Below are 26,586 nucleotides of genomic sequence, written 5' to 3'. Positions count from 1 at the left end.
GGCGGAGCGAGCAGCGCAAACAAAGGTATCGGTTGTCGCTCGGCCGAGATGATTAGCCAGGCGGATCTCTGGCCAAGCGGCAGTTGCTGGTCAGGGGCTGCTGAACACATGCCTAATTATTATCAGAGATGGCCATTATTGGCTGCCTCAGCCAACTTTAAAGTGGGCCTGAACTCAGAACTTCCTTGTCTGCTCTAAAAGATAAGCAACAGCCTAATCACCTTTAAAGAAAAACATTTCTTTGTTACAGCTGATACAAGTCCTGCAAGAGTTCTGCAGAGTTTCTACTTCCTGCTTTCATGGAGGCAGGCACAGGGTTAACATTCTGTGTTTAAAAGTTATCTGCTCTGCCCTGGCAAAGGAGTTTCCTGAACTGACACAGCTGAGAGATCAAATTACAGTGGTGATTAGTCAAGATTAGGGAAAGTTAGACAGGCTAAACAGTCTAAATACATACAGGGTGCATTTTTCTGTTTCCCTTCTGTCCTGTGCAAGAGTTCAGGTCCACTTTATTCTACCATGTGTATGAGGCTATAGAAACCCTGTTTCATTCTAAAACTTAAACCTGATTGGTTGCTTTTTGGGCAGATCTGCTTTAGCTGCAGATTTTCTTGCCACCTGTCTTCATAAACCAACACGTTTTCAGTACTTAAAGTGGCTCTCTGGACAAACAGCAAAATGCACAGCTGCTACCAATATATATCTAAACTGTTCTCCCAAATGAAATATTTGCAATGTGGCCTCAGCCAGTCATGTGACCCTCACACTCATGCTACACTGCCAGCCTGAAGGGTGACACCTCTCTTTCCCATTTCACTTTTGCAGCTTCCTGTGTCACCTGCCTCTGCTCACTGGAAAACAACCCTGTCTTGAATTGATGCAGTGTTTTCTGGCAGTTATGTCAAATGTTGGCATGTGCTCCCTGGTATAGCTAAGCAGCCACAGGCCCCAGTGTAAGTTTTATACTATGTATAGCACTTTATATGTAACAACTGATATAGAGCAGCAAAACCTGCCAAGGACAGCTGCAATGTCAGAGAGGTAGGGGAGGGAAACAGTGTAACCGATATTCAAAGCTCATATAGAGGTGATTATTATCACCATAGCACCAATGAAGAGCTAAGACAGAGGTTAAAGGAGGGCCCCTCTGATCACTGGGCCCTGGTGCAGTTGCAACACCTGCATCCCCTATTTCTACTCCATTGTATCTGCTTTCCCTATACTAATAGTCTGTATATACCAACACTGATGTGGTACTTACTCCTGGCTTAACGGCATTCCCTCCCATACTTCTGTGAACCCAGAGGCGTATCTAAAGGGGTACAGGAATGGCTCATGCCATGGGTGCCATGTCTGCTCCTGTGCTGTGCCGCTATGCCTTCTCCATGCCTCCCCATCATTCAGACTTCAAATCAGATTAATTCTGTTATCTGGGGGACATGGCTAATTTTGGCAATATCCAATGCCAAAAAACACAGGGAACCATAACACATGTACGCAAGAAAGGATGCTGGTTTTAAAGGGGAAGGGGGCACAATTTTAGTGTTTGCCATAGGCTCTATATTACCCAGGTGTGCCTTTGTGTGAACCCACCTACAGTCTTAGCTGAATACGTAAGCCTTATTACATATCTGTGATCTTTCATCTATTCGTTGGGTCTTGTAGGACAGGAAAAGAGTGGATTTCAGAGAGGAGTACACCTCACACATATTTAAAGGGAACCTGCAGTGAACCTCGGGTTAAAAAAAAAAAGACATACTGGACTACCCACAGTTGAACTTCATCCCAATCCCTAACTAATGCCTCCTTTCACACAAGAATTTTTTCCTTTTATCAAATAGATAATCAGAGACTTCTGTATGGCTGATAGTGTGGCGAAACCCTTCCCACAGTGTGATGTCACGGCCATGGTCCTGATAGTTTACTGTGTAACCTTGTTGCATTGTGGGAAATAATGGCTGTTTCAAACTACCAAGCAAACCATATCTACCTCTGCGGAATGTTTGTTTGCTGAGAGTTCTATGCACAGAAATCACCTAAGAGAACTACTGAGCCTGCTCAGTACAGCCCGGAGGACGTCCGATGACGTCAGTGCGCACCAGTGAGACGCAGATTGGAGCGCAGGAGAAGCCCGACCTGGCAGCCGGCCTGGCCAGGTCGGGCGCGCCACCGGAGACCACCGGGAGCCTGCGGAGCGGCGCCCAGGGCACCTCCTGCCTGCCACGGGCTGGAGGAAGCCCCAGGTAAGTGGATATTCATTTTTATTTTTTTACATCCCTCCCTGAACCTTCCCTTTAAGATATAACGAATTGTATGTGTAGTATGGATAAGGAATAAAACATTAGTAGCAAAGAAATTAGTCTCATATTTTTATTTTCAGTGAGGCTACGTTTCCACTGTAGAGTGACATTTTCGCCTGCAAAAAATCGTATAAGATTTTTCTGATTGGTGAAAATTTGCATGTAAATTTGTACGCGTTTTTATGCGAATTTTCGTACGCGAAAATTTGCATTAGTTAAATATAACATACTCTGCCTAGTAACAGCTTAGTCATGACTGCTAACAACTTCCTGTAACCATGGATCTAATGCGAATTTTCGGGCAAACAACGCGAAAATTCGCATTGCCTATACAAAGCATTGCATGTGAATCGTACGCGATGTCCGGAAAAAAAACGATACAGGACCTCAGATTTTTTCACGCGTACCAAAATTCGCATTGAATGGAAACAGCCCCATTTACTACCATTAGATGCCAAATCAATGCGAATTTTCTGAGAGAAAACACACAAGTGGAAACCAGGCCTTATATAGCTTTGTTTTTTATAGCTTTGCATCATATTGTCACATTTGCTGTTTGCTCTACCTTATATAGATTAAAATACAGAGTGTGGTTTGCAGAGCTAATGACCCTTTAAACTTCTCTTATCACTGAACCTTATCTGAAGCGGTCTGTCACTGTTTCTTTGATGTATAGTGCTCCAGAAATCAGAGTGGTCTGGAGCTCAGAGAAGCTCTTTTGCATAGATAACTGAAGTTTCCTAGCTCTTTCTGTACTGGAAACAATATATGACTTGTTTCTTTGCTATTACTGTTCTATTTCTTAGCTGTTCTACGCATACAACAATTCATTATTTCATAAGTTTATTTTCACTTCACATTCCCTTTAAGGCAATCCTGAAGCAAATAAAAAAAGCAAACAAACATTCACCTAAGGAGAGGGAAGGCTCTGTGTCCTATAGAGCCTTCCCGATCCTCTCCTCGCCCCGTCGTTCCAGTGCTGTCAACCCCGTTAGCAGTACTCGACTGATGGGTTGAATACTGCTCTGTGCCACCATGGGTGGCTTCAGAAGTTGCTCCCATAGGCGGCTGGCTCCGTACTGCGCATGCGTAGGCGTGGAACTGTGAAAGGAATGGGAAGGTTCTATAAAATCCATAGGACCCTCTCCATAGGCAAGTATTTTTTTTTGTATTCACTTCAGGATTCCTTTAAGAATAGGGAAGTGTCTGGATCCTGTATAGGCTTCCCATATCCTCCTCATGGCTGCTCCCGGAACCCTCTGGCACATCGGGGCTGCAGTCCTCTTTTGGCACAAGCACGGCCATGCTGCATCCACATGAGCACAGCAATGCTCATGCATGAGTGGCTCCTGCTTACTGCGTGGGCGTGGCTGTCCTCGTGCAGGTGTAATATGGCCGCGCTCACGCCTGCAGAGGAGAGCGGCCCCGATCTTTAGGGGGTCTGAGCTCAGCAACAGGAGATCGGTGTCTTAGGTAAGTATATCTTTTTTAACCCGAGGTTGACCTTTGGAACACTATAGGTGATGCTGTGGCGCACAGTCATGACTAGCACTGTGGTGTATAAAGGGAACAAGGAGAGCTATGGTAAGGCTGAGAGACCACCAGACAGCACCAGAAATGGATTAACATGAAATGCTGCCCAAGGCATGGTAGTAGCTCTGGCTCCTCCTTGTGGTCCTTTTGGTAATCTAAGCTGGGAGAATGGTCAGAGGAAGTGGAAATTGGACTTCCTGACACCTACTGGGCCCCAGGCACCTGCCTAGGTTGCCTGGTGGATGATCCTGCTCTGGACAGCACCACAGCAGTGTTTGGTGTTTGAGTACAGGCTGCTGGTAAAGGTATAGCCTTTATAAAACACAGAAAGAACTGAGGAAATTCATATATCTTCATGGAGACAAGATCATGAAAGCATTGCAAATTCATTGTTGTTGATCATGTTGCAGTTTACAACTGAACCAATCAAAATTAGCAGGAAGTAGTGCATGTGAATAGCCCACTAAATACAATTTGCATTAAGTGGTCATGCAAGCCAGAAATATCAGCATCTCATTGGCTGTCCCTACTGGTCGAATCCTCCGGCTCTGGCCGTCACATACAAACCCAGGAAACTGAATAGCTGGTGGAGGAAACTGTGAGACCACCACGGCTGTGTGAATCCTCAGTCTGGCTGGAGAGAGGTACACACATCCAATTGTGATTGGCCAATTTTACCATCTCCATGTAGTATGAGAGCTTTCCTACACAATCTGTTAAAAATATTCAAAATTTGCTAGCCCTCATAGTACATGAGGGAAGTAAAATTGGTCAACGACTGGCCAATCCAAATTGAATGTGTGTACCAGGCTTTAAAAACCTTTTGGTAGGTAAAACAGTTCAGATATAAACATACATTATATTTCATCTATTAGCCGTCTGCTTGGGGTTACGCAGAACAGCCGACTTATTGTTGACAGTCTGATTGTCCATCGATTCCATCCATAGCTGGTTCCAGTGTGATGTGGTGTCACTCTAGCAGTAGAGCCAGGAGTGACAGGAAGTTGCCAGGAAGTGACATCTTGGCGTGGAAATGCCGTTTGCCCGGCGGCTAGCACGTTGAATACACATTGGACTTTTCCCTTATTATATTCAGCAGTTCTGTGGCCCTCTCCTCTAAAGTTTGTAGTTCGACGATCTTCATCTTCATCAAGTCCTCATTGGCTTTGAACTTCTCGTCCAGACCTGAAATACACAGGTAATGGTCATACAAGGTAATGGACATACACATGGTAATGGTCATACAAGGTAATGGACATACACATGGTAATGAACATACAAGGTAATGGACATACACATGGTAATGGTCATACAAGGTAATGGACATACACAGGTAATGGGTATACAAGGTAATGGACATACACATGGTAATGGACATACAAGGTAATGGACATACAAGGTAATGGACATACAAGGTAATGGACATACACAGGTAATGGACATACACAGGTAATGGACATACACAGGTAATGGACATACACAGGTAATGGACATACTCATGGTAATGGACATACACATGGTAATGAACATGCATACATACATACAAGTAATGGTGGCAGTCAGGGCCGGTTTAAGTGGCATGGGGGCCCTGGGCATATATAGCTTGGGGGCTCCCTACACCCACCCAGAAAAGTCAGCCCCCTGGGCCCCCGAAGTAGCTGCTTCCCAAATCCTGCTTGTCCCTGCCTCCGTACATACTTACAACTGTCCATTAGTAATAAAGATATTGGAAATTTTATATTACCAATATTATACCATTAGTAATGTAATGCTCACATCAAACTCGTCTTAATCCCTTCTCTCATACTAACTCTTCTACTCCTGCTAAACCTAACACTAACCCTCCTACTCCTGCTAAACCTAACACTACCTCTCTTACTAAACATAACTCTACCTCTCCTTCTCTTGCTAAACCTAACACTAACCCTCCTACTCCTGCTAAACCTAACACTACCTCTCTTACTAAACATAACTCTACTACCTCTCCTTCTCTTGCTAAACCTAACACTAACCCTCCTACTCTCACTACACCTAACAGTAACCCTCCTACTCTCACTACACCTAACACTAATCCTCCTACTCCCACTACACCTAACACTAACCCTCCTACTCCCACTACACCTAACACTAACCCTCCTACTCCCACTACACCTAACACTAACCCTCCTACTCCCACTACACCTAACACTAACCCTCCTACTCCCACTACACCTAACACTACCTCTCCTACTCCTGCTAAACCTATTACTAATCCTGCTACTCCCTCTACACACCTCAGTACTGCTGAGGACACGGCCTATCACCTGCACTAAAAGTGAGTGCATCATCATCCATTGGGCTAAGACGATTGTTCTGAGCCATGTATGCCGAGAATGCTGGCCTGTGTGCAGTTGTGACACCATGGCCCTTATTCAATTCACTTTTTCTCATAGGAGATAGGGTTTTTTTTATCTTTGATTTAAAATAACTTTCAGAACTCTGTAGTTGAAAAAGTAGGTGATAACATAGTCAAAGTTATGAGTGTTTCCTTGTTTGCTGGTGGCTTAAAAGGCATTTTATTGATAAGGTATGAAAATATCACCTAGGAGAAAACTTAGATGTATGGGCATCTCAAGACCACAGATTGGTCAAGGATTTCTTCATGAGACATAAAGAAACATTGGTATGGTCCACTTACTATCCAGCCTTTGCTTGGCATCTGTGGCTTTCTTGAGCAAGTCCTGCGCCTCCTGATTTATCTTCTGTACTTTCTCCATGGCTGATCCTGATGAGTTGTCCACCCCTCCGACCTTGTCCTTCAGCTCTGTGTACTTCTTCTGAACTTCTTTCATCCCCTGGGAAGACAACACACAAGATACAAAGCTAAGACTACCCAGAACAGAGGGGATTCTGGGAATTACCCATACTATGTTTAGTTATAGACTACAGTACGAGATATTCTCTTACTAGACTCCTCAAAGCCAAGCAAGAGTCTGAGTCGTCATCATGTCTGTGGTAGGCAGGCACTCTAGTATCCTATATAATAAAACCCCGGTGTCTTTGCGTCCTGTCCATGTGTGTGTGTCCCTGACTCCAGACCTGACAGTTTGCTGTCTGTGAACCTCATTGCATTGTGGGAAATAATAGCTTTTACCAACTGCCAAGCAAGCAACCTCTCCCTGTGTGCATATACTTTGGACAGCGGTGGGGGATGGGCAAGTGGGACACGTCTGTGCGCGCATTGCGGGTGGTAGCGGGCGTGGACTACAGCCCGTTTTTTAATGGGTGGGCCTTTTTACTAGTCATATATAAAAGGGCTGAGCTAATGATTGTAGGTATCCTTCTGGTACGTAAAGCATGAACGAGCGAAATCGCTGCCGGTAGACTTGAGCGCAGGATACAGCCAGTATATGGCTGATCCTGCTCCTGCACAAGTCCCGGGGGCGTTAATTACTATTCACCCTCCAGGTCCACGTGGATGGTGGGGAATGAAGTAATTCGGCTTCCAGCTATTGCTGGCGGACGAATTACAGTGTTTCAAAAGTAACTTCAGCTCCGTCTTCTGTTACTCACTGTGTGCCGCCATAGCGGTAATACCTATTACAGTCTATGATGGAGCTGGCTGCGGCCAAATCTCCTGCGCTGTAATCGACATGCAAGGGCGTAGCAATAGCCATTGCAGCTGTTGGGGCCCTGGAGCATAGGGGCCCAGTGGGTACTTAAAGAAAACCTGTAACGACAAAAAGTTCAGTGGCATAGCTAAGGAGCTGTGGGCCCCGATCAAGTTTTACATGGGGCCCCCCAAGCACTCTATACATAACAACTGATGGCCCTAAAACCTGCCAATGGCAACTACAGTGTCAGAGGTGCAAGAAGGGGATGGGGAACAGTTTGTTAATGAATACTACTATTCAAAGTATCTATAGAAGTGATTATTATGAGCACAGGACCAATAGAGAGCTAATACTAAAACTGAGGGAGAGCTCTTTGGGGCCCCTCTGGCCCAAGGGCCCCGATGCGGTTGCTACCTCTGCAACCCCTATTGCTACGCCCCTGCTCACCTCGGTAGCCTCCGGATCCTATCGAGGCTTCCCGTCCTCCTGTGTCCCTAGGCGGTCTCGCTCTGGCCCTCTGAACGGCGGGGATGTAAATATTTACCTTCCCGGCTCCAGCGCAGGCGCAGTATCGGCTCTCCGCTCAAAGATAGATGAGCTGTCGGGTCGCTCTACTGCGTCTCCTAATTTTCCTGCGCCTGCTTAGTAGAGCGGACCCGATGGAGTTTGGCTATTTCCGCCTATCTTCGCGCTGAGAGCCACAACAGCGCCACCCGCTGGAGCCAGGGAAAGTAAATATATTTAGCTTGTCAGGCTTGTCGAGCCTGGATTACCAGAGACTTCGGGGGAGCCAGTGCTGGACTGCCTGCAGCTACAGGAGTGGGGGAAGCCTCATTGGGACCCTGAGGCTTCCCCCTCCTGAGGTGAGTACCCCCCAAGGGAACTTTTTTTTGTTACAGGTTCTCTTTAATGCATTTACCATTAACTTTGTGTTCCTCCACCCTCTGACTTAATCTCAGTGCCCATGAACTACTGTATGTGCAGTTTTAATTGCATGATAATCTAAATTGCCCAATTAACTCATATAAATTGCTTCAGAATGCCTCATTCTGAGGGCCCCATGAAAGTTTTGCTATGGGGCCCCATGATCTCTAGCTAGGCCACTGTTGACGTGCTCGACATAAAGCAAGATAAGCGTGTTCTGAAAATAGTGCAAAGTGGTACAAATAATTTCACTTGGAGAGAAGGAAGGCATGAGTTCCTGGCAAAGCTTATAAAGATGCTCTTTTCAACTCACTGTCTATGTCTTGAAAAAAACAAACCGGCAGGTATTCTGTCGCACTAGTGCAAGAAGCATACTGCTCTGATTACTGGTGGGCTGTGGGTGTCTCATGGTGCTGGTCCTGCACCACACAAGGTCATCCTGTACCACACCAACACAAAGCAGTTGTTAGGCTTTCCTTCTTGACACAGAGGCCCATAGGCAAGTCACTTTTTCTACTGAGTTTTCTCCTAGTAAATACATTTTCATCTTCTGTTTAAAACATTTTTTCAGCATTTTGCAATTGAAAAAGTGCCAAAAGTTGTTGATGAAGAACTATCGAAATTATTTTGAGTGTTTTCTTGTTTGCCGGCGGCTTAATAGGCATTTTATTGATAAGGTGTGAAAATATCACCTAGGAGAAAACGCAGGAGGAAAAGTTAATTGCACATGGGCTAGAGTATCAGAAGAAATGCATCAGCGCAAAACGGCTGTATGCTGACCTCTATCATGAGTCTACCTCAAGTCTTCAACAGCCTAACGGTACTCAGAGTGGAATGTACCTTGCATTAGTATCATATAATACTTGCCATGTTTTTTTGGTGCATAGAAGTCAATAATCAGCATTTTTATTGCCGGTACTGCGAAGCCTTCCATCTCTCCAAGTGAAGTTGTGGCACAACCACACCTGGGATGAAAGGATCCCCTCTAATGACAGAGTAAGAACTTGGGAACCCCATAACCCTTTGCCTCCCTGATTGTCCACATGCTGCTACAGTAGTTATCCCTCTGCCAAGATTAGACAACTGTGAAGACCCCCTAGCTATACATCTTTTGATTCCACCTTCACAACTTCATTCTACTCATTGGACATGAAAGAACATCTGACCGGTGAGATGCTCTCAATCTCTCTCACTGGCATTAATCTCTCTCACTGGCATCAATCTCTCTCACTGGCATCAATCTCTCTCTTGTTGGCTTCAATCTCTCTCTAATTGGCTGCCTTCAATCTCTCTATCGCTGAAGTCCATATCTCTCTCTCACTAGCAACAATCTCTTTTTCGCTGGCTTCAATCTCTCCCTCGCTGGCTTCAAACTCTCTCTGAATTCAATCTCTCTCACTAGCATCAATCTCTCTCTCTCGTTGGCTTCAATCTCTCTCTCTCGCTGGCATCAATCTCCCTCTTGCTGAATTCAATCTCAACTCTCACTAGCATCAATCTCTTTCTCACTGGCTTCAGTCTCTCTCTCCCTTGCATCAATCTCTCTCTCCCTGTCTTCAGTCTTTCTCTTGCTGGCTACAATCTCTCTCTCTCTCACTGGCTTCAATTATTCTCTCGTTGGTTTAACTCCACCCATTCCAGCTCCTAGTCCTTGAAACATCCTTAATCTCTCTCTCGCTAGCATCAGTCTCTCTCTAGTTGGCTTGAATCTCTCTCTCGCTAGCTTCAATCTCTCTCTCATTAGCTTCAATCTCTCTCTCGCTAGCATCAGTCTCTCTCTCGCTAGCTTCAATTTCTCTCTCGTTGGTTTAACTCCACCCATTCCAGCTCCTAGTCCTTGGAATATCCTAGATCAACAACACCTGCCATGCAGCGTTGTCTGATTGGATCAAAGTGCTGCCACTCCCACTCTCATGGTGCCCATACATGGTATAATTTTTTTCAATTAGATAATTATGTTTGATTATTCCGATACATCGAATATAAAGATTTTTCCAACATGTCCGATCAGATTTTTATAAAAAAAAATAAATATAAAAATGGGATTCTTTTTCTTGATTGAAAAAAAAGATTCTGCCTTTCATTCGATTCGATCATTTTGGTTAAATAACGGGAAAATCAAGCGTTTTTATTATACCGTGTATGGACACCATAAGTTTTTACAATACTTTTACCATAAAGATTTTTGCAGTACAGGAAATTGCAGGAAAGTTACAGATAGATTTGGGATCCTGGACATTAGATATGTACCTTGTCGAGACCATCAGTGGCCATCATGGCATTATTAGCCTTTTTGTTGGCCTCATTCGCCATCTGTCGGTTGGCATCCACTTTCTCCTTTAGCGCTTCTACTTCCTTGGACAGATTTGCCAAGCGGTTCTCAATGGAACTTTCCTTCTCCTCCACAGCTGTAATTTTCTTCATCGCCTAAAACACAAGCGTAAAATAAATCCAAAACTTTTTCTGATGAACATGAAACTGGCGTAGCAAGCAGTGATTAAAGTGGACCTGTCTGCATGCAATCCACAGACTACTGCAGATTTTCATCTCTCTGCTGACCAACCTCTGTAATTCCCATAGCTTGGCATGAATGAACATTTATCAGAATCTGGACCTGCACTCTTTTCTTTCACTTTTTTTTTTCTTTATACTGGTTGAACTCGATGGACGTATGTCTTTTTTCAACCAAAATAACTATGTAACTATGTAACTTTGACATTTTATTAGTGAAGCGTGGCTGTTTTATATGTTTGTTTACATTGACTTGCCTCTTCGATTTGATGTGTCATGTTATAATTATGTTTTACATGTCATTAGCATATTCCTTAACGCTTCACAAATGCAGTGACAGACATATTACACAAACATGAAACCGAATAATTAAGTAATTACAGACATAAAACACTTTCCTGTCAGTAAAGGGCTTCTGAGAGCAGGAAAGAAATAAAAAGGGTCAATAATTCATAGATTAGAGCTCTGCCATATTTCAATGAAGGTGACATTGAGCAGATACAATGAAACAGTAAAAATGTAAATCAACATTTAAATATAAAATAAAACTGTGGAATATCTAAAAAAGTCATTTTTAGGAGAAGGAGGAAAGTAGATACAATAGTTTTTCCCATCAGTTTATTTTCACCTCGGGTATCCTTTAAGCTAGCCAGTTTGCCGTTCTGTCACCTCGTTGATGCGCTTGGCTTGTGACCTTGACTGCCCCTGCCTGCCCTGTTGGTCTCAGCTTGTGACCTCAACTTCATTTGCCTGCTCCCTATCCTGACCTCAGCGTGTGACCCTGGCCACAGGTGTACTCTGCCAGCCCTGACTTCCACCTGGTTCCTGACTCTGCTCTGACATCTCCATATTGCAATTCACCCTGTTACTGGTGGAAACCTCCCAGGGCTGAGAAAAGGTGTTTATTTACAGCAAAGTAATCTGTCACCTATCAACCCTTGTGGGACACTCTGATGATGAAGACCAGTAGTCAGACTCTGCACCTTGGGAGAGCTCACACTAATCCCACTCTGCAAATATTGGTAGATTGTTCATCCCTTAAAGTGCACCTGAAGCAGGAAAAAAAGCAAAAAGTTAGCTACTTACTACACTAGGAGGAGGTCTCTGGATAGTCCAGAGGCTTCCCCGGTCTCCCTACGCCCCTTCATTCCTGCGGGGGAGACCCTTTTTAAAATATTTGACATTAATGTTGAATATTGTTTGCTGTCTCACCCAGGGCCGGATTTGTACTTTTTACCGCCCTAGGCCACTGTCACCAGCCACCCCCCTTCAGCATAGGTAACGAGATGACCCCTTCCCTCTAGTATAAGTAGCCTGATGACCCCCTCCCCCCCAATATAAGTAGCCAAATGACTCCTCCCCTTTCCCTCCAGTATAGGTAGCCTGATGACCCCTCCCCCCTTTCCTCTAGTATATGTAGCCAGATGACTCCTCCCCCTTTCCCTCCAGTATAGGTAGCCAAATGACTCCCTTAATCCATTCTTTTCCACCCCACCCCCCACATCTTTCAGTATAGGTAGTTAGCTCGCCTTCACACTGCAGTAGCCATCAGTTATCACTCATTTCTTGGCTCTTCTCCAGTGCAGAAGCTTCCTCTTCCTTTCCGTCTCCAATGCTGCCCAAGTCCATAGCCACCAGCCACAATGCAAACGTGCACAGAGAGCAAGGTGGCTGCTGCACAGGCAGCTATCAGCAGAGTACTGCGGCCAGCATTTGCAAGCTTGCAAATGCTGCACCAGTTTAGCCTGCTGCTTTGGTGCCCTTCCTCCTGTGGTGCCCTAGGCCATGGCCTAGGTGGCCTTGGCCTAAATCCAGCCCTGGTCTCACCCCCTCCATGTACAAGTGGGGCTACACTGTGCAGTCGCAAACTATGGCCTGAACTGTGGAGTAGCATGGAGTAGTATGATGCACAGCTTCTTCCTTTGTCCTACTGCACAGGCATGAACCATAGTGGAGCCTGCACATATATGGTAGGGGGCATGGCTGCGAAGAACAAGAGCAGAGGCATTGTGGAGGAACAGGGAAGCCTCTGGAGCATCTTGAGTCTTCTCTCTACAGTGGTAAGTATCTAACTTTTTTGCGCCTTCAGGTTTTCTTTAAAGAAGAACTTTAACCCAGCATGGAACTTCATCCCAGTCAGTAGCTACCCCCTTTCCCACAAGAAATTCTTTACTTTTTCTCTAATAGATCATCAGGGGGGTCTGTAAGGCTGATATTGTGGTGAAACCCCTCCCACATGGTGATGCCATGACCATGGTCCTGACAGTTTGCTGTCTCTGAACCTCGTTGCATTGTGGGAAATAATGGCTTTTTCCAACTGGCAAGCAAGCAACATCTCCCTCAGTAGGGATGGTCAGAAATGCCAATTTCCGATTTCGCGGTAATTCCGCATTCCGCCATTGCCAAATACCGATTCCGCTTTCCGCTTCCAATTTCCGCATTCCAATGCGGAATTTCCGCCGGAAATCGCGGAAATTCCGCACGACTTTAACATCGATTTTCTCAAAAACTATAAGGTCTTTTTGAAAACTTTTTTTGCATCTTGTTCAGAAGATTCTGTTTAATAAACCCTGAAAATTTGGTGTTTCTAGGACGTACGGGGGCTTTGCTATTAACCATTAAAGTCGGTGGATTTTTCCTGTAATGTAAATGCAGAAAATAGGCAGAAGCAGATTTTCTGTATTTTACATTACAGTAAAAATCCGCCGAATTTAGCGGTTAATAGCAAAGCCCCCTTAAAGAGACTCTGAAGCGAGAATAAATCTCGCTTCAGAGCTCATAGTTAGCAGGGGCACGTGTGCCCCTGCTAAACCGCCGCAATAGCGCCGCTAAACGGGGGTCCCTTGACCCCCAAACCCCCCATTGCGACACTTGGTCGCAGACTTGGTCTCTCCTGGAGGCAGGGCTAACGACTGCAGCCCTGCCTCCAGTCGCGTCTGTCAGCGGTGCATCGCCGCCTCTCCCCCGCCCCTCTCAGTGAAGGAAGACTGAGAGGGGCGGGGGAGAGGCGGAGATACGCGCTGACAGACGCGTGTGGGGCAGAGCTGTGGCGGTTAGCCCTGCCCCAACCAGGAAGCGCTCCCCCGCATTACGGAGGGGATTTGGGGGATCAGGGACCCCCGTTAAGCCGCGGGATAGCGGCGGTTTAGCAGGGGCACACATGCCCCTGCTAACTCTGAGGTCTGAAGCGAGATTTATTCTCACTTCAGACTCTCTTTAAGTCCTAGAAACACCAAATGTTCAGGGGTTATTAAACTGAATTTTGTAAACAAGATGCAAAAAAAAGTTTTCAAAAAGACCTTATAGTTTTTGAGAAAATCAATGTTAAAGTCGGGCGGAATTTCCGCGATTTCCGGCGGAAATCCACCTAACGCACTTGCATTTGCATTACCGATTTCCGCATTCCGATGCGGAAATGCAATTTCCGATCGGAATTTCGGAAATTGCATTTCCGCGGAATCTGAATGAGCATCCCTATCCCTCAGTAAACAAACATTTCATACAGATCATCTGGCAGAAAAAGGAGACTGATGCTGGGAACACACGGCTCGATTCCGACATGTCCGATCTCCCGCCCGAGCGTTTCCGCGCTCGATTCTGCATGGAGGACAATGGGAAAAAATAAGAAAGACGAGCGGAAGATAAGAGAATCGCCTGCAGAATCGAGCGCGGAAAACGATCGGGCGCGGAATCCAGCGGCAAAATCGAGCCGTGTATGCCCAGCATGACAGCCGTTTTGCACCTGCCTGCACTTCTTCAGAGGCTGTGTACACAGACACAGCCTCGGAAGAAGCGCGAGTATGCACGAAACGGCTGTCAGGTTCCTTGTGCGCACACCCACTGTGCTGACCAGTCAACGCAACTTGGTATGTGACTCATTTTCACTTCAGCAGTATGAAGATCTCGGAAATGGCTTAATAAATATCACCACAGCAAGCGACAGTTCCAGTTATTCTATTCTATTTCAGACTAGAGTGCGTATGAATGATGTTGGGTATACTTTATTAAATTTGTACTGAAAATTTAGTTGCACTTTAAAAGCTAAGCTCACCAATACTGAATAATAATAATAATGATAATAATAATAAATGACTATCTGGTGTGTTGGGAACATGAGCAAGTCATTCATTGAGGTGGAGTTAAACAGCTGAAAATCAGCTGCGGCACGTTTGCTGATGCAGCAGAATCGGGGCCCCGATAATACAAACAGCATCTATTTTTGGAGTTAATGTTCCTCTGATGTGAAAGATAAACCCATTTTCACAGCTCCTGATGGCTCCCCGGCTTATATTAGTGAACTGGACGCTCTCCAACAGCGTATAATCTCCGCTCTGATCTGACGAGCTCCGGCAGAGGAAGCAAGTCACCGTAATGGTACCACGAGGACGCAGCCAAAGCTGCATGGGAACGAGGGGAAACAGGAAAGGGAGGGGGCCGCCATTGTGACAGGCTGGCAATAACATTGCCTTGACAGTTAACCCATTATTACTGATGAGAAACGTTTGCTATTGCGATACTTGGGGGGGGGGAAGTTGACATGCTTTCACTCTTGATTGCAGTCTGCTTCTCTCATCTTTGGCACAACTGGAAAACCCCCAGAGCCAGTTTTGTATGCAGGCCACCATATTGCTGGCTGACCTCGTGTTCTGGGGGAGCTGGCGGGTTTGTGACTCACGCTGAGATATTAGTCACTAACTTCCAGGGGAGCTACAGCGAGTACTTCCAGCGATGAAAAAATGATACAAAACATGGACAAAAGTCAGAGGGCCCAAATGACTAAAGCCGCAATCAGGATAAAATCCTAAAATAAGGATATACTAAACAAAAAAACAAAAGCAGATTGTGTAGCACACTATTATCTAGCATACAACACCTCCCCTGCTTGCAGTGGCGTAGCTAAGGAGCTGTGGGCCCCGATGCAAGTTTTACATGGGGCCCCCCCAAGCACTCTATACATAACAATTGATACGGCGCACCAAAAACTGCCAATGGCAACTACAGTGCAGGGGTGCAAGAAGGGGATGGGGAGCAGTTTGTTAATGATTGATTACCCCTATTCAAAGTATCTATAGAAGTGATTATTATGAGCACAGGACCAATAGAGCTAATGCTACAGTTGAGAGAGGGCCCCTCTGGCCCAAGAGCCCCGATGCAGTTGCTATCACTGCACCCCCTATTGCTACGCCCCTGCTTGCTTGTTGCCATGGACAAATTAAAGAGGAACTGTAACTAAGGATTGAACTTCATACCATACTTCATTTCCCATGAGAAATCTTTACACTTTCTGAAATAGGAGATTTTCATATGGCTGATATATTGTAGTAATCTGTAATATATATATATATATATATATATATATATATATATATATATATATATATATATATATATATATATATATATATATATACATATATATATATATATATACATACATATATATACATATATATATATACATACATATATATATACATACATATATATATACATACATATATATATACATACATATATATATACATACATATATATATATACATATATATATACATACATATATATATATATATATATATATATATATATATATATATATATATATATATATATATATATATATATATATATATATATACATATACACATACATATATATATTTATTTTTATTTTATTTTTTGCTTAGTATAAACCTGGTCAAAGCTTCTTACATTGTCAACAGTGTTCTTCAGTCTCTTGATATTCTGCTTGGTGCCATTTAATGCTTTCTCTGCTGCCTTCGCCTTGGTTCCAGCCTCGTCCAGCAAAGTTTTGGCTTCACTAATATTTCCACTCACTCCCTCGGCCCGCTCCCTGTTCAGGTAGAGAATGTACACAATTATTGCAGCCATTAAAACAACTTTACTAGACCTTCAGACTATCAGAACATGTCAAAATTTGCGCCCGCGATGCTCCTTATCAATCGAGCCGCTGATGCGGCTCGATTGATAAGATCCGACAGGATGGATCTTGCTTCCGCCGATTCCCTGCTCGCTCCCCGCGAGGGGACAATGGCAGGGAATCGAGCGGAAGATAAGCGGCGCCGGCGGGGACGAGCGGGGAATCGAAAGCGGGTCACGCGCAGCGAGCGGGACGCGGCTGGCACGCGGAAGAGGCGATCCGGCGGCTAATCGAGCCGCCGGATCGCCACAACATCTCCTCAACACCGCCCCTTGTAGACAGGGCTTTAAACTATGGTAGGACATTAGACTATAACTATGGTAGGATTAGACTGTGATCTCCTCTGAGGACAATCAATGGCATGACTATGTACGCTGTAAAGTGCTGCAGAAGATGTCAGTGCTATATTAATACATAATAATAATATGGTGGGGCATTAGACAATGACTATGGCAGGATTGGATTGTGAGTTCCTCTGAGGACAGTCAGCAGTGGCGTAGCTAAGGAGCTATGGGCCCTGATGCAAGTTTTACAATGGGCCCCCCCAAGCACTCTGTACATTACAATTGATACGGCGCACCAAAATCTGCCAATGGCAACTAGAGTGTCAGAGGGGCAAGAAGGGAAAGGGGGACAGCTTGTTAATGATTACCACTATTCAAAGTATCTATAGAAGTGATTATTATGAGCACAGGACCAATAGAGAGCTAATACTGTAGTTGAGGGAGGGCCCTTCGGGGCCCCTCTGGCTCAAGGGCCCCGATGCGGTTGCAACCTCTGCAACCCCTATTGCTACGCCCCTGACAGTCAGTGAAATTACTATGTACTCTGTACAGTTCTACAGAAGATGTTAGTGCTGTATAAATACATAATAATAATACGGCAGGACATAAGACTGATTAGATTATGAGCTCCTCTGAGGACAGTCAGTGACATGACTGTGCTCTGTAAACAAATATGGTGAAATCCGCTCTACCTCTGCTGCAGAAGCAGTGCAGAAACCAGGTTACTCAGTCCAAAGATCAATAGTGAAGATGAAGATGGGTTCCACACAATGTCCAATGCTATGTCGCTATGTCTAAGGAAGGACCACTGTGTGTCTGAAACATGACAGCAACTTGTGGATTGTTTTTTACCTGGTTTAATAAAGGCTATAACTTTTTGATTGGACATTGTGTGGAACCCATCTCTACAAAGTGCTGCGGAACATGTCAGTGCTAGATAAATACATGATAATACTATGGTATGTCATAAAACTATGACTATGGTAGGAATTACACTGTGAGCTGCTCTGAGGACATTCAGTGACATGACTATGTACTCTGTAAAGTGCTGCAGAAGAGGTCAGTGCTATATAAATAGGTACATAATAATATGGTAGGACATTGATTAGATTGTGAGCTTCTCTGAGGACAGTCAGTGGCATGACTACGTACTCTGTAAAGTGCTGCAGAAGACGGTAATGCTATATAACTACATAATAATATGGTAAGACATTAGGCTATGACTATGGTAGAAATTACACTGTGAGCTCCTCTGAGGACAGTCAGTGACATAACTATGTACTCTGTAAAGTGCTGCAGAAGATGTCAGTGCCATATAAATACATATAAATATGGTAGGATATTATGCTGGGGATACACGGTACGTTTCTGTACTGTGTATCGAGCAGCTGATCCGGCCAGCTGATAATATTCAGCTGGTCCGATCAAGCTGCTCGACCCGCGCCCGCTCGATCCTGAGCGCACGCGCGGACGAACGGGGACGCTGCTGGGGTCGATCCGGCGGCTAATCGGCCGCCGGATCGACCCGTGTATTCCCAACATTAGACTAGGACTATGGTAGGATTAGATTGTGAGCTCCCCTGAGGGCAATCAGTAACAATGCTATGAACTCAGTACTACTGTATATATTGTAAATGCAGGACATAGTCATGTAGTGAATAATCATATTTGTCTATCTATCTATAGTATCTAGGTATCTTTATCCCATATATATATCACTGGAAACTGTATCTGGATTGTTGCCAGCCGATAGGAATTTTGCTTATTCAAAGAATTTACAGGATTTTTTTGTCAGCTATAATAACCAAAAATGACAACTTGCAGACAAGCCACATGACAGATCTCCATCATAAAAGCGCATTAGCCTGACTATACCGGGATTGGGACATCTGGGAGATAATAAGCAGCTTCTGCTGTAACAGGCCAGAGATTCTGTGTGGACACATCTGGAATTTTTGTATGATGAATTGTATTTATGAACCCATTAACCCATTGCTACTACCGAGGTCTGCAAAACAGCTTAACACTTGCTCTGTTTAAACACTTTACAAGTAGTTTCCAGAATTTTAATTGGTGGGAGCCACTGTTTGTTTAACTTTTTCAACACCTGGGCAGTCTAGCAGTTATTTGTACTTAAAGCGGACCAACTGAACTCAGAACTTCCCCTCTCTGCTCCCATAGATAAACAACAGCATAATAACCTTTACAGAAAAACATTTATTTGTTACAAAACTGCAATAAATCTGCAGTCTGTCTGCTTCCTACTTTCATGGAAGCACACATATTGTTAAAGAGGAACTCCAGTGAAAATAATGTGATAAAAAAAGTGCTTCATTTTTACAATAATTATGTATAATTGATTTAGTCAGTGTTTGCCCATTGTAAAATCTTTCCTCTCCCTGATTTACATTCTGACATTTATCACATGGTGACATTTTACTGCTGGCAGGTGATGTCAGTGGAAGGAGATGTGGCTTGCTTTTTTGGCAATTGGAAACAGTTGTAAACAGCTGTTATTTCCCACAATGCAACAAGGCTCCCACAGTGTGATGTCAGCACCATGGTCATGACATCACACTGTGGGAGGGGTTTCACCACAATATCAGCCATACAGAGACCCCTGATGATCCGTCTGCAGAAAGGAAAACATTTTTCATGGGAAAGGGGGTATCAGCTACTGATTGGGATGAAGTTCAGTCCTTGGTTAGGGTTTCTCTTTAACCTTCTTGGCGGTAACCCCGTGTGTGACACGGGGTAAGCCGCCGGAGGGTGCCGCTCAGGCCCTGCTGGGCCGATTTACATAATTTTTTTTTCAAACACGCAGCTAGCACTTTGCTAGCTACGTGTTTGGTCTGATCGCCGCCGCCCGCCGCTGATGCGCCGCTACCCGCGGATACAGCCCCCCCCCCCCGCATACCCCTTGCGCAGCCTGGCCAATCGCCGCCAGGCTATACTATGGGGTGGATCGGGACTCCCTGTGACGTCACGACATCCATGACGTCGATGACGTCACTCCGTTCGTCGCCATGGTGACGGGGGAAGCCCTCTAGGAAATCCTGTTCAGAACGGGATTTCCTTATGGGCAAGCGGCGCCGTCGGCGATCGGAGGGGACGGGCCGACGCCGCGGGGAGGGGGGAAGCATGTAGCTAGCGCTAGGCTAGCTACATGCTAAAAAAAAAAAAGATGAAAAAAACCCTCCCGCGGCTGCGCAGCCGCGGGAATTATACTGCCAGGGGGGTTAACATCCGGGACCATATGCCATTCACTTTTTCTCCTAAGTTTTCTCCTAGGTGACATTTTAAAACTTGTCAATAAAATGCCCTTTAAAGGGAACCTAAATTAAGAGGAATATGGATGTTTCCTTTTAAACAATACCAGTTGCCTGGCAATCCTGCTAATCTCTTTGGCTGTGGGAGGGGTTTCACCACAATCTCAGCCATACAGCGCCCCCTGATGATCTGTTTGTGAAAAGGAATAGATTTCTGGTGGAAAAGGGGGTATCAGCTACTGATTATAATGAAGTTTAATTCTTGGTCATGGTTTTTCTTTAACATCCTGTCTTTACACATTAGCTGCTCTGCCGAGTCAGCCAGCTGACAAATTATACTTGTAAATAGTCACAGATGAGGAGGAATTAGACAGGCTAAACTCTCTAAGTAGATTCAGGGTGCATTTGTCTATGATTCCCTTCTGTCCTGTGCAAGAGTTCAGGTCCACTTCGAAGAGGCCCTGTAGTGACATAAAGTAGAATGCAGTAAATTATTTAGGATACCCAATTTTAGAGTAATTTTCCTGCTGATCCCCTGCCTCTAATACTTTTAGATATAGACCATGAACAAGCATGCAACATATCAGGTGTTACTGACATTTAATTCACTAACCTTAAAGAGAGTCTGAAGCGAGAATAAATCTCGCTTCAGACCTCATAGACAACAGGGGCATGTGTGCCCCTGCTAAAACGCCGCTATCCCGCGGCTTAACGGGGGTCCCTGATCCCCCAAATCCCCTCCGTGCAGCGGGGGAGCGCTTCCGCATTGGGGCAGGGCTAACCGCCGCAGCCCTGCCTCCTGCGCGTCTATCAGACGCGTACCTCCGCCTCTCCCCCGCCCCTCTCAGTCTTCCTTCACTGAGAGGGGCGGGGGAGAGGCGGCGATGCGCGTCTGACAGACGTGCTGAGAGGCAGGGCTGCAGCCATTAGCCCTGCCTCCAGGAAGAGCAAAATTTACGACCAAGTTGGTCGTTGATTTTGCAGGGGGGGGGGGGGGGGGGGGTTGGGGGTTAAGGGACCCCCGTTTAGCCGCGGGATAGCGGCTTTTAGCAGGGGCACACGTGCCCCTGCTAACTATGAGCTCTGAAGCGAGATTTATTCTCGCTTCAGAGTCTCTTTAACTACTGTCTTTAATAACTCTTTTGAGCTGTTTTACAGTTATCACCACGGTGATATAATTGTGATAACTGTAAAACAGCTCAGAAGAGTTATTAAAGACAGGAGCTTAGTGCATTGAGGCCATTAAATATTGACAGCCTCCATATGCCTCTTGTTACAGTTTAACCTCCTTAGCGGTAACCCCGTGCTGGACACGGGGTAAGCCGCCGGAGGGTGCCGCTCAGGCCCTGCTGGGCCGATTTTCATAATTTTTTTTTTTGCTGGACGCAGCTAGTACTTTGCTAGCTGCGCCAGCACTCTGATCGCCGCTGGCCCCCGCCCGATCGCCGCTATCTGATGCGGCGCGCGCCCCCCTCCCAGACCCCGTGCGCTGCCTGGCCAATCAGTGCCAGGCAGCGCCGAGGGGTGGTTCGGGACTCCCAATGACGTCCCGACGTCGCTGGGCTCGCTACATGATTTAAAAAAAAATTAAAAAAACTGCTGCGCTGCCCCCTGGCGGAATTTTTCATACCGCCAGGGGGGTTAACCATCAAAAACACGTTATCTACATATTACTGTATATTGGTATGTACCCCTGCCCAGGGGCGTTTCTAGGGTCCTTGGAGATCAGGGGCACCTGTGGGCACCAGGCGGGGAGTTATATGCGGCAAAAAATGGGCGTGGCCATGCGGTGAGTGGGCGTGGCCATGGGTGGGGCCAAATGTACATGAACTTAGCAGCGGTGTAAGCTACAGATAACGGGCCTGCCCATCGAAATATTGGATGGAGCCCCCTGTCCTTTATTTGGATAATTTACAATCAGTATAGGCATAGATCAAAGATGTATACGCACATACAATTTTGATTGCTCAATTACTGACCCCCAATTTTACCACCCCCGTGCAGTAAGTGGGCCAACAGACAATGAAGTTTATGAACAGAGCTAAAATTGGCTAATCAAAATTGTATGTGTGTACAGGGCCGGCCCTAGACTTTTTGCCGCCTGAGGCAAATTTTTAAAAATAAATTGCCACTGCCGCCCCTCCCCCCCCCCTCGGGGGAGGGGCCGCTGTGGGGGGCCGCCGAGCTGGAGGGGTAGCTGGCAGGACGGGGGTATTGGGCCAGCGGCGGGGAGGGGGGTCGGACCCCCCCCCTCCCTCGCCTGGGTCCCCCGTCCTCCGCTCCCCTCCAGCCTAAATAGACGCAGCCGTATATGTAAGAGGCACGGGCGGGGAGGACACTCACCTCTTCCCAGCATGCGCTCCACTGACATCACTTCCTGCAGCGTTGCAGGAAGTGATGTCAGTGGAGTGCACGCTGGAGCGAGGAGGAGGTGGGTGTCTCCCCGCCCGTGCCTCTTACATATACGGCTGCGTCTATTTAGGCTGGAGGGGAGCGGAGGACGGGGGACCCAGGCGAGGGAGGGGGGGGTCCGACCCCCCTCCCCGCCGCTGGCCCAATACCCCCGTCCTGCCAGCTACCCCTCCAGCTCGGCGGGCCGGCTCCCCGCACCCACGGACGGGCGGGTGCCGCCCCTGGAAATTTGCCGCCTGAGGCAAAAGTTTCACCCCGCCTCATGAGCGGGCCGGCCCTGTGTGTGTACCAGGCTTTACAGCTAATACTGTACATACTGAAAGTAGCAGGGATCAGCATACAATATAGCTGGTTTACAATCAGTAAAGGCACAGAGTAACACCTTACACTGTACACACTGGAGGTAAATCAGCACACAGTGCAGGCACTAGAGAACAGCGTATACTGTACATACTGTAGGCAGCAGAATTCAGCACACTGCAGCTAGCGTGCCAAAAATATGAGGATCACGTTGTGCGGCGTGCTTATCGTGCCGCACCGAAAAATGGGTGGGCCATGGACCAGAATATAGGTGTGGTAACGGCCGGGTGGAAACAAACTTACATGAACCTAGCAATGGTGGGACATTAGATTATGACAGTGGTGGCGAACCTTTTGGAGGCCGAGTGCCCAAACTGCAACCCAAAAGTCACTTATCTATCGCAAAGTGGCAACCGCAATTTAAACTAAATACTGTACAAACGTTTTAACTCATACATGAACATTATGGAAAATCCAAGTTGAAAATAAACTGTGAAGATAAACAATTTCATCCATCCTACTCCTGAAAAATGTATTCAATTTCTTAGAACCTCCCAGTTTTATTTTCTGTTTTCAAAAGCTAAAAAAGTAGGTTTAATGCTATTGTCTCATATGCTGAGGATTCAGCTTTTCCCATAGTCTCGCAGTTAGCAATCATGTGACCCCCAACAAGACAAATTCAGCAATCATGAGGCCCCCAACAAATCATGAGGCCCCCAACAAGACAAATTCAGCAATCATGAGGCCTCCAACAAATCATGAGGCCCCCAACAAGAAATTCAGCAATCATGAGGCCCCCAACAAATCATGAGGCCCCCAACAAGACAAATTCAGCAATCTTGAGGCCCCCAACAAATCATAAGGCTCCCAACAAGACAAATTCAGCAGTCATGAGGCACATAAATAGACAGCATTTCACATAAATAGGCAGAATCCCCCCTTAATATGGTAGCCCCCACGTTAGGTAGTGAGTGACAGGGACCCCCAGGTTAGCTAGTGAGTGACAGGCGCCTCCAGTTAGGTAGTGAGTGACAGGGACCCCGATAGTGAGTGCCAGGGAGCCCCTTCAGGCAGTGAGTGAGTGCCAGGGAGCCCCTTCAGGCAGTGAGTGAGTGCCAGGGAGCCCCTTCAGGCAGTGAGTAAGTGCCAGGGAGCCCCTTCAGGCAGTGAGTGAGTGCCAGGGAGCCCCTTCAGGCAGTGAGTGAGTGCCAGGGAGCCCCTTTAGGCAGTGAGTGAGTGCCAGGGAGCCCCTTCAGGCAGTGAGTGAGTGCCAGGGAGCCCCTTCAGGCAGTGAGTGAGTGCCAGGGAGCCCCTTCAGGCAGTGAGTGAGTGCCAGGGAGCCCCTTCAGGCAGTGAGTGAGTGCCAGGGAGCCCCTTCAGGCAGTGAGTGAGTGCCAGGGAGCCCCTTCAGGCAGTGAGTGAGTGCCAGGGAGCCCCTTTAGGAAGTGAGTGAGTGACAGGGAGGCCCTTTAGGGAGTGAATGAGTGAGTGACAGGGAGGCCCTTTAGGGAGTGAGTGAGTGACAGGAAGGGCCTTTAGGGAGTGAGTGAGTGCCAGGGTGCCCCTTTAGGGAGTCAGTGAGTGCCAGGGAGCCCCTTTAGGGAGTGAGTGCCAGGGAGCCCCTTTAGGGAGTGAGTGAGTGCCAGGGAGCCCCTTTAGGGAGTGAGTGCCAGGGAGCCCCTTTAGGGAGTAAGTGAGTGCCAGGGAGCCCCTTTAGGGAGTGAGTGAGTGCCAGGGAGCCCCTATAGGGAGTGAGTGCCAGGGAGCCCCTTTAGGGAGTGAGTGAGTGCCAGGGAGCCCCTTCAGGCAGTGAGTGAGTGCCAGGGAGCCCCTTCAGGCAGTGAGTGAGTGCCAGGGAGCCCCTTCAGGCAGTGAGTGAGTGCCAGGGAGCCCCTTTAGGCAGTGAGTGAGTGCCTGGGAGCCCCTTCAGGCAGTGAGTGAGTGCCAGGGAGCCCCTTCAGGCAGTGAGTGAGTGCCAGGGAGCCCCTTCAGGCAGTGAGTGAGTGCCAGGGAGCCCCTTCAGGCAGTGAGTGAGTGCCAGGGAGCCCCTTCAGGCAGTGAGTGAGTGCCAGGGAGCCCCTTCAGGCAGTGAGTGAGTGCCAGGGAGCCCCTTTAGGAAGTGAGTGAGTGACAGGGAGGCCCTTTAGGGAGTGAATGAGTGAGTGACAGGGAGGCCCTTTAGGGAGTGAGTGAGTGACAGGAAGGGCCTTTAGGGAGTGAGTGAGTGCCAGGGAGCCCCTTTAGGGAGTCAGTGAGTGCCAGGGAGCCCCTTTAGGGAGTGAGTGCCAGGGAGCCCCTTTAGGGAGTGAGTGAGTGCCAGGGAGCCCCTTTAGGGAGTGAGTGCCAGGGAGCCCCTTTAGGGAGTAAGTGAGTGCCAGGGAGCCCCTTTAGGGAGTGAGTGAGTGCCAGGGAGCCCCTTTAGGGAGTGAGTGCCAGGGAGCCCCTTTAGGGAGTGAGTGAGTGCCAGGGAGCCCCTTTAGGGAGTGAGTGAGTGCCAGGGTGCCCCTTTAGGGAGTGAGTGAGTGCCAGGGAGCCCCTTTAGGGAGTGAGTGAGTGCCAGGGAGCCCCTTTAGGGAGTGAGTGAGTGCCAGGGGGAGCCCCTTTAGGGAGTGAGTGAGTGCCAGGGGGAACCCCTTTAGGGAGTGAGTGAGTGCCAGGGGGAGCCCCTTAAGGGAGTGAGTGAGTGCCAGGAGGAGCCCCTTTAGGGAGTGAGTGAGTGCCAGGGGGAGCCCCTTTAGGGAGTGAGTGAGTGCCAGGGAGCCCCTTTAGGGAGTGAGTGAGTGCCAGGGGGAGCCCCTTTAGGGAGTGAGTGAGTGCTAGGGAGCCCCTTTAGGGAGTGAGTGAGTGCCAGGGAGGCCCCCCCACCGCTCCCCCCACCCCTTACCTTGTAGCAGACCTCAGGATCAGCGGCGACCCGACCAGTAAGAGCGGGCGCTGGACGCATCCGCTCGATATGCGGAAGTGATGTCACTTCCGCATATCAGTGCGGGCGCTGGGTCCTAGCGCCCGCACGATTGGTCGCCGGCTCGCCGCCTGATCCTGAGGTCTGAGTGACGCGGCTGCCAGAGGGGGCCGGGCGGAGATCCGTGGCACCCCAGGATAGATTGGGGGCACGTGCCCCCCCAAAATAGGGCTAGCGACGCCCCTGCCCCTTAGTTATGCTTAGTTAGCAGTCTTTGGAAGCACTCGGGCTTCTGAAGACGGCACTCGGGCTTCTGAAAACGGGCCCCTCCATACTGTGCACGCGCGAGCGCCTTCTCTTGCGAATTTGCACGTGCGCAGGAGAGATGGCCCGTACAGTTCGGTGGTGAGCAGTATTCTGCGAGCATCGGCTGTTTGCATTCACAGCAAACATTTGGCGTGTTCGACCGGCCTCCTATACATCATCATTGAGCTAAACTTTGACCCCTTACCTCACAGTCAGCAGACACATGGCAGCCAATCAGCTAGCACCCCTTCCTGGATCCCCCACCCTCCTATCAAAAAGCAGTAGCGATGGCCATATTGGATTCATTCTCT

At 47.3% G+C, this 26,586-nt stretch overlaps 1 protein-coding gene across 3 annotated transcripts in view; it reads right to left on the bottom strand.

Annotated features, from left to right (window-relative positions):
- Positions 1 to 26,586, bottom strand: part of LOC137532282 (laminin subunit beta-1-like) — a 163,800-nt gene that overhangs the window by 1,201 nt on the left and 136,013 nt on the right. For all 3 annotated transcript variants that reach the window (XM_068252636.1, XM_068252635.1, XM_068252637.1), the window contains exons 32-35: positions 16,574 to 16,715; positions 10,601 to 10,777; positions 6,511 to 6,667; positions 1 to 5,018 (exon numbers count right to left, since the gene is read on the bottom strand). The exon at positions 1 to 5,018 is cut by the window's left edge and continues 1,201 nt beyond it. In XM_068252636.1, the coding sequence (XP_068108737.1) occupies positions 4,885 to 5,018; positions 6,511 to 6,667; positions 10,601 to 10,777; positions 16,574 to 16,715 (610 nt within the window). In that variant the 3' untranslated portion in view covers positions 1 to 4,884. The remainder of the gene's footprint in view (positions 5,019 to 6,510; positions 6,668 to 10,600; positions 10,778 to 16,573; positions 16,716 to 26,586) is intronic.

Source organism: Hyperolius riggenbachi, chromosome 9 (genome assembly GCF_040937935.1).
Source record: "Hyperolius riggenbachi isolate aHypRig1 chromosome 9, aHypRig1.pri, whole genome shotgun sequence".
NCBI classification, from domain to species: Eukaryota; Metazoa; Chordata; class Amphibia; order Anura; family Hyperoliidae; genus Hyperolius; species Hyperolius riggenbachi.
Note: the sequence above shows the minus strand (reverse complement) of the source record. Positions and strands in the feature narration are given on the sequence as shown.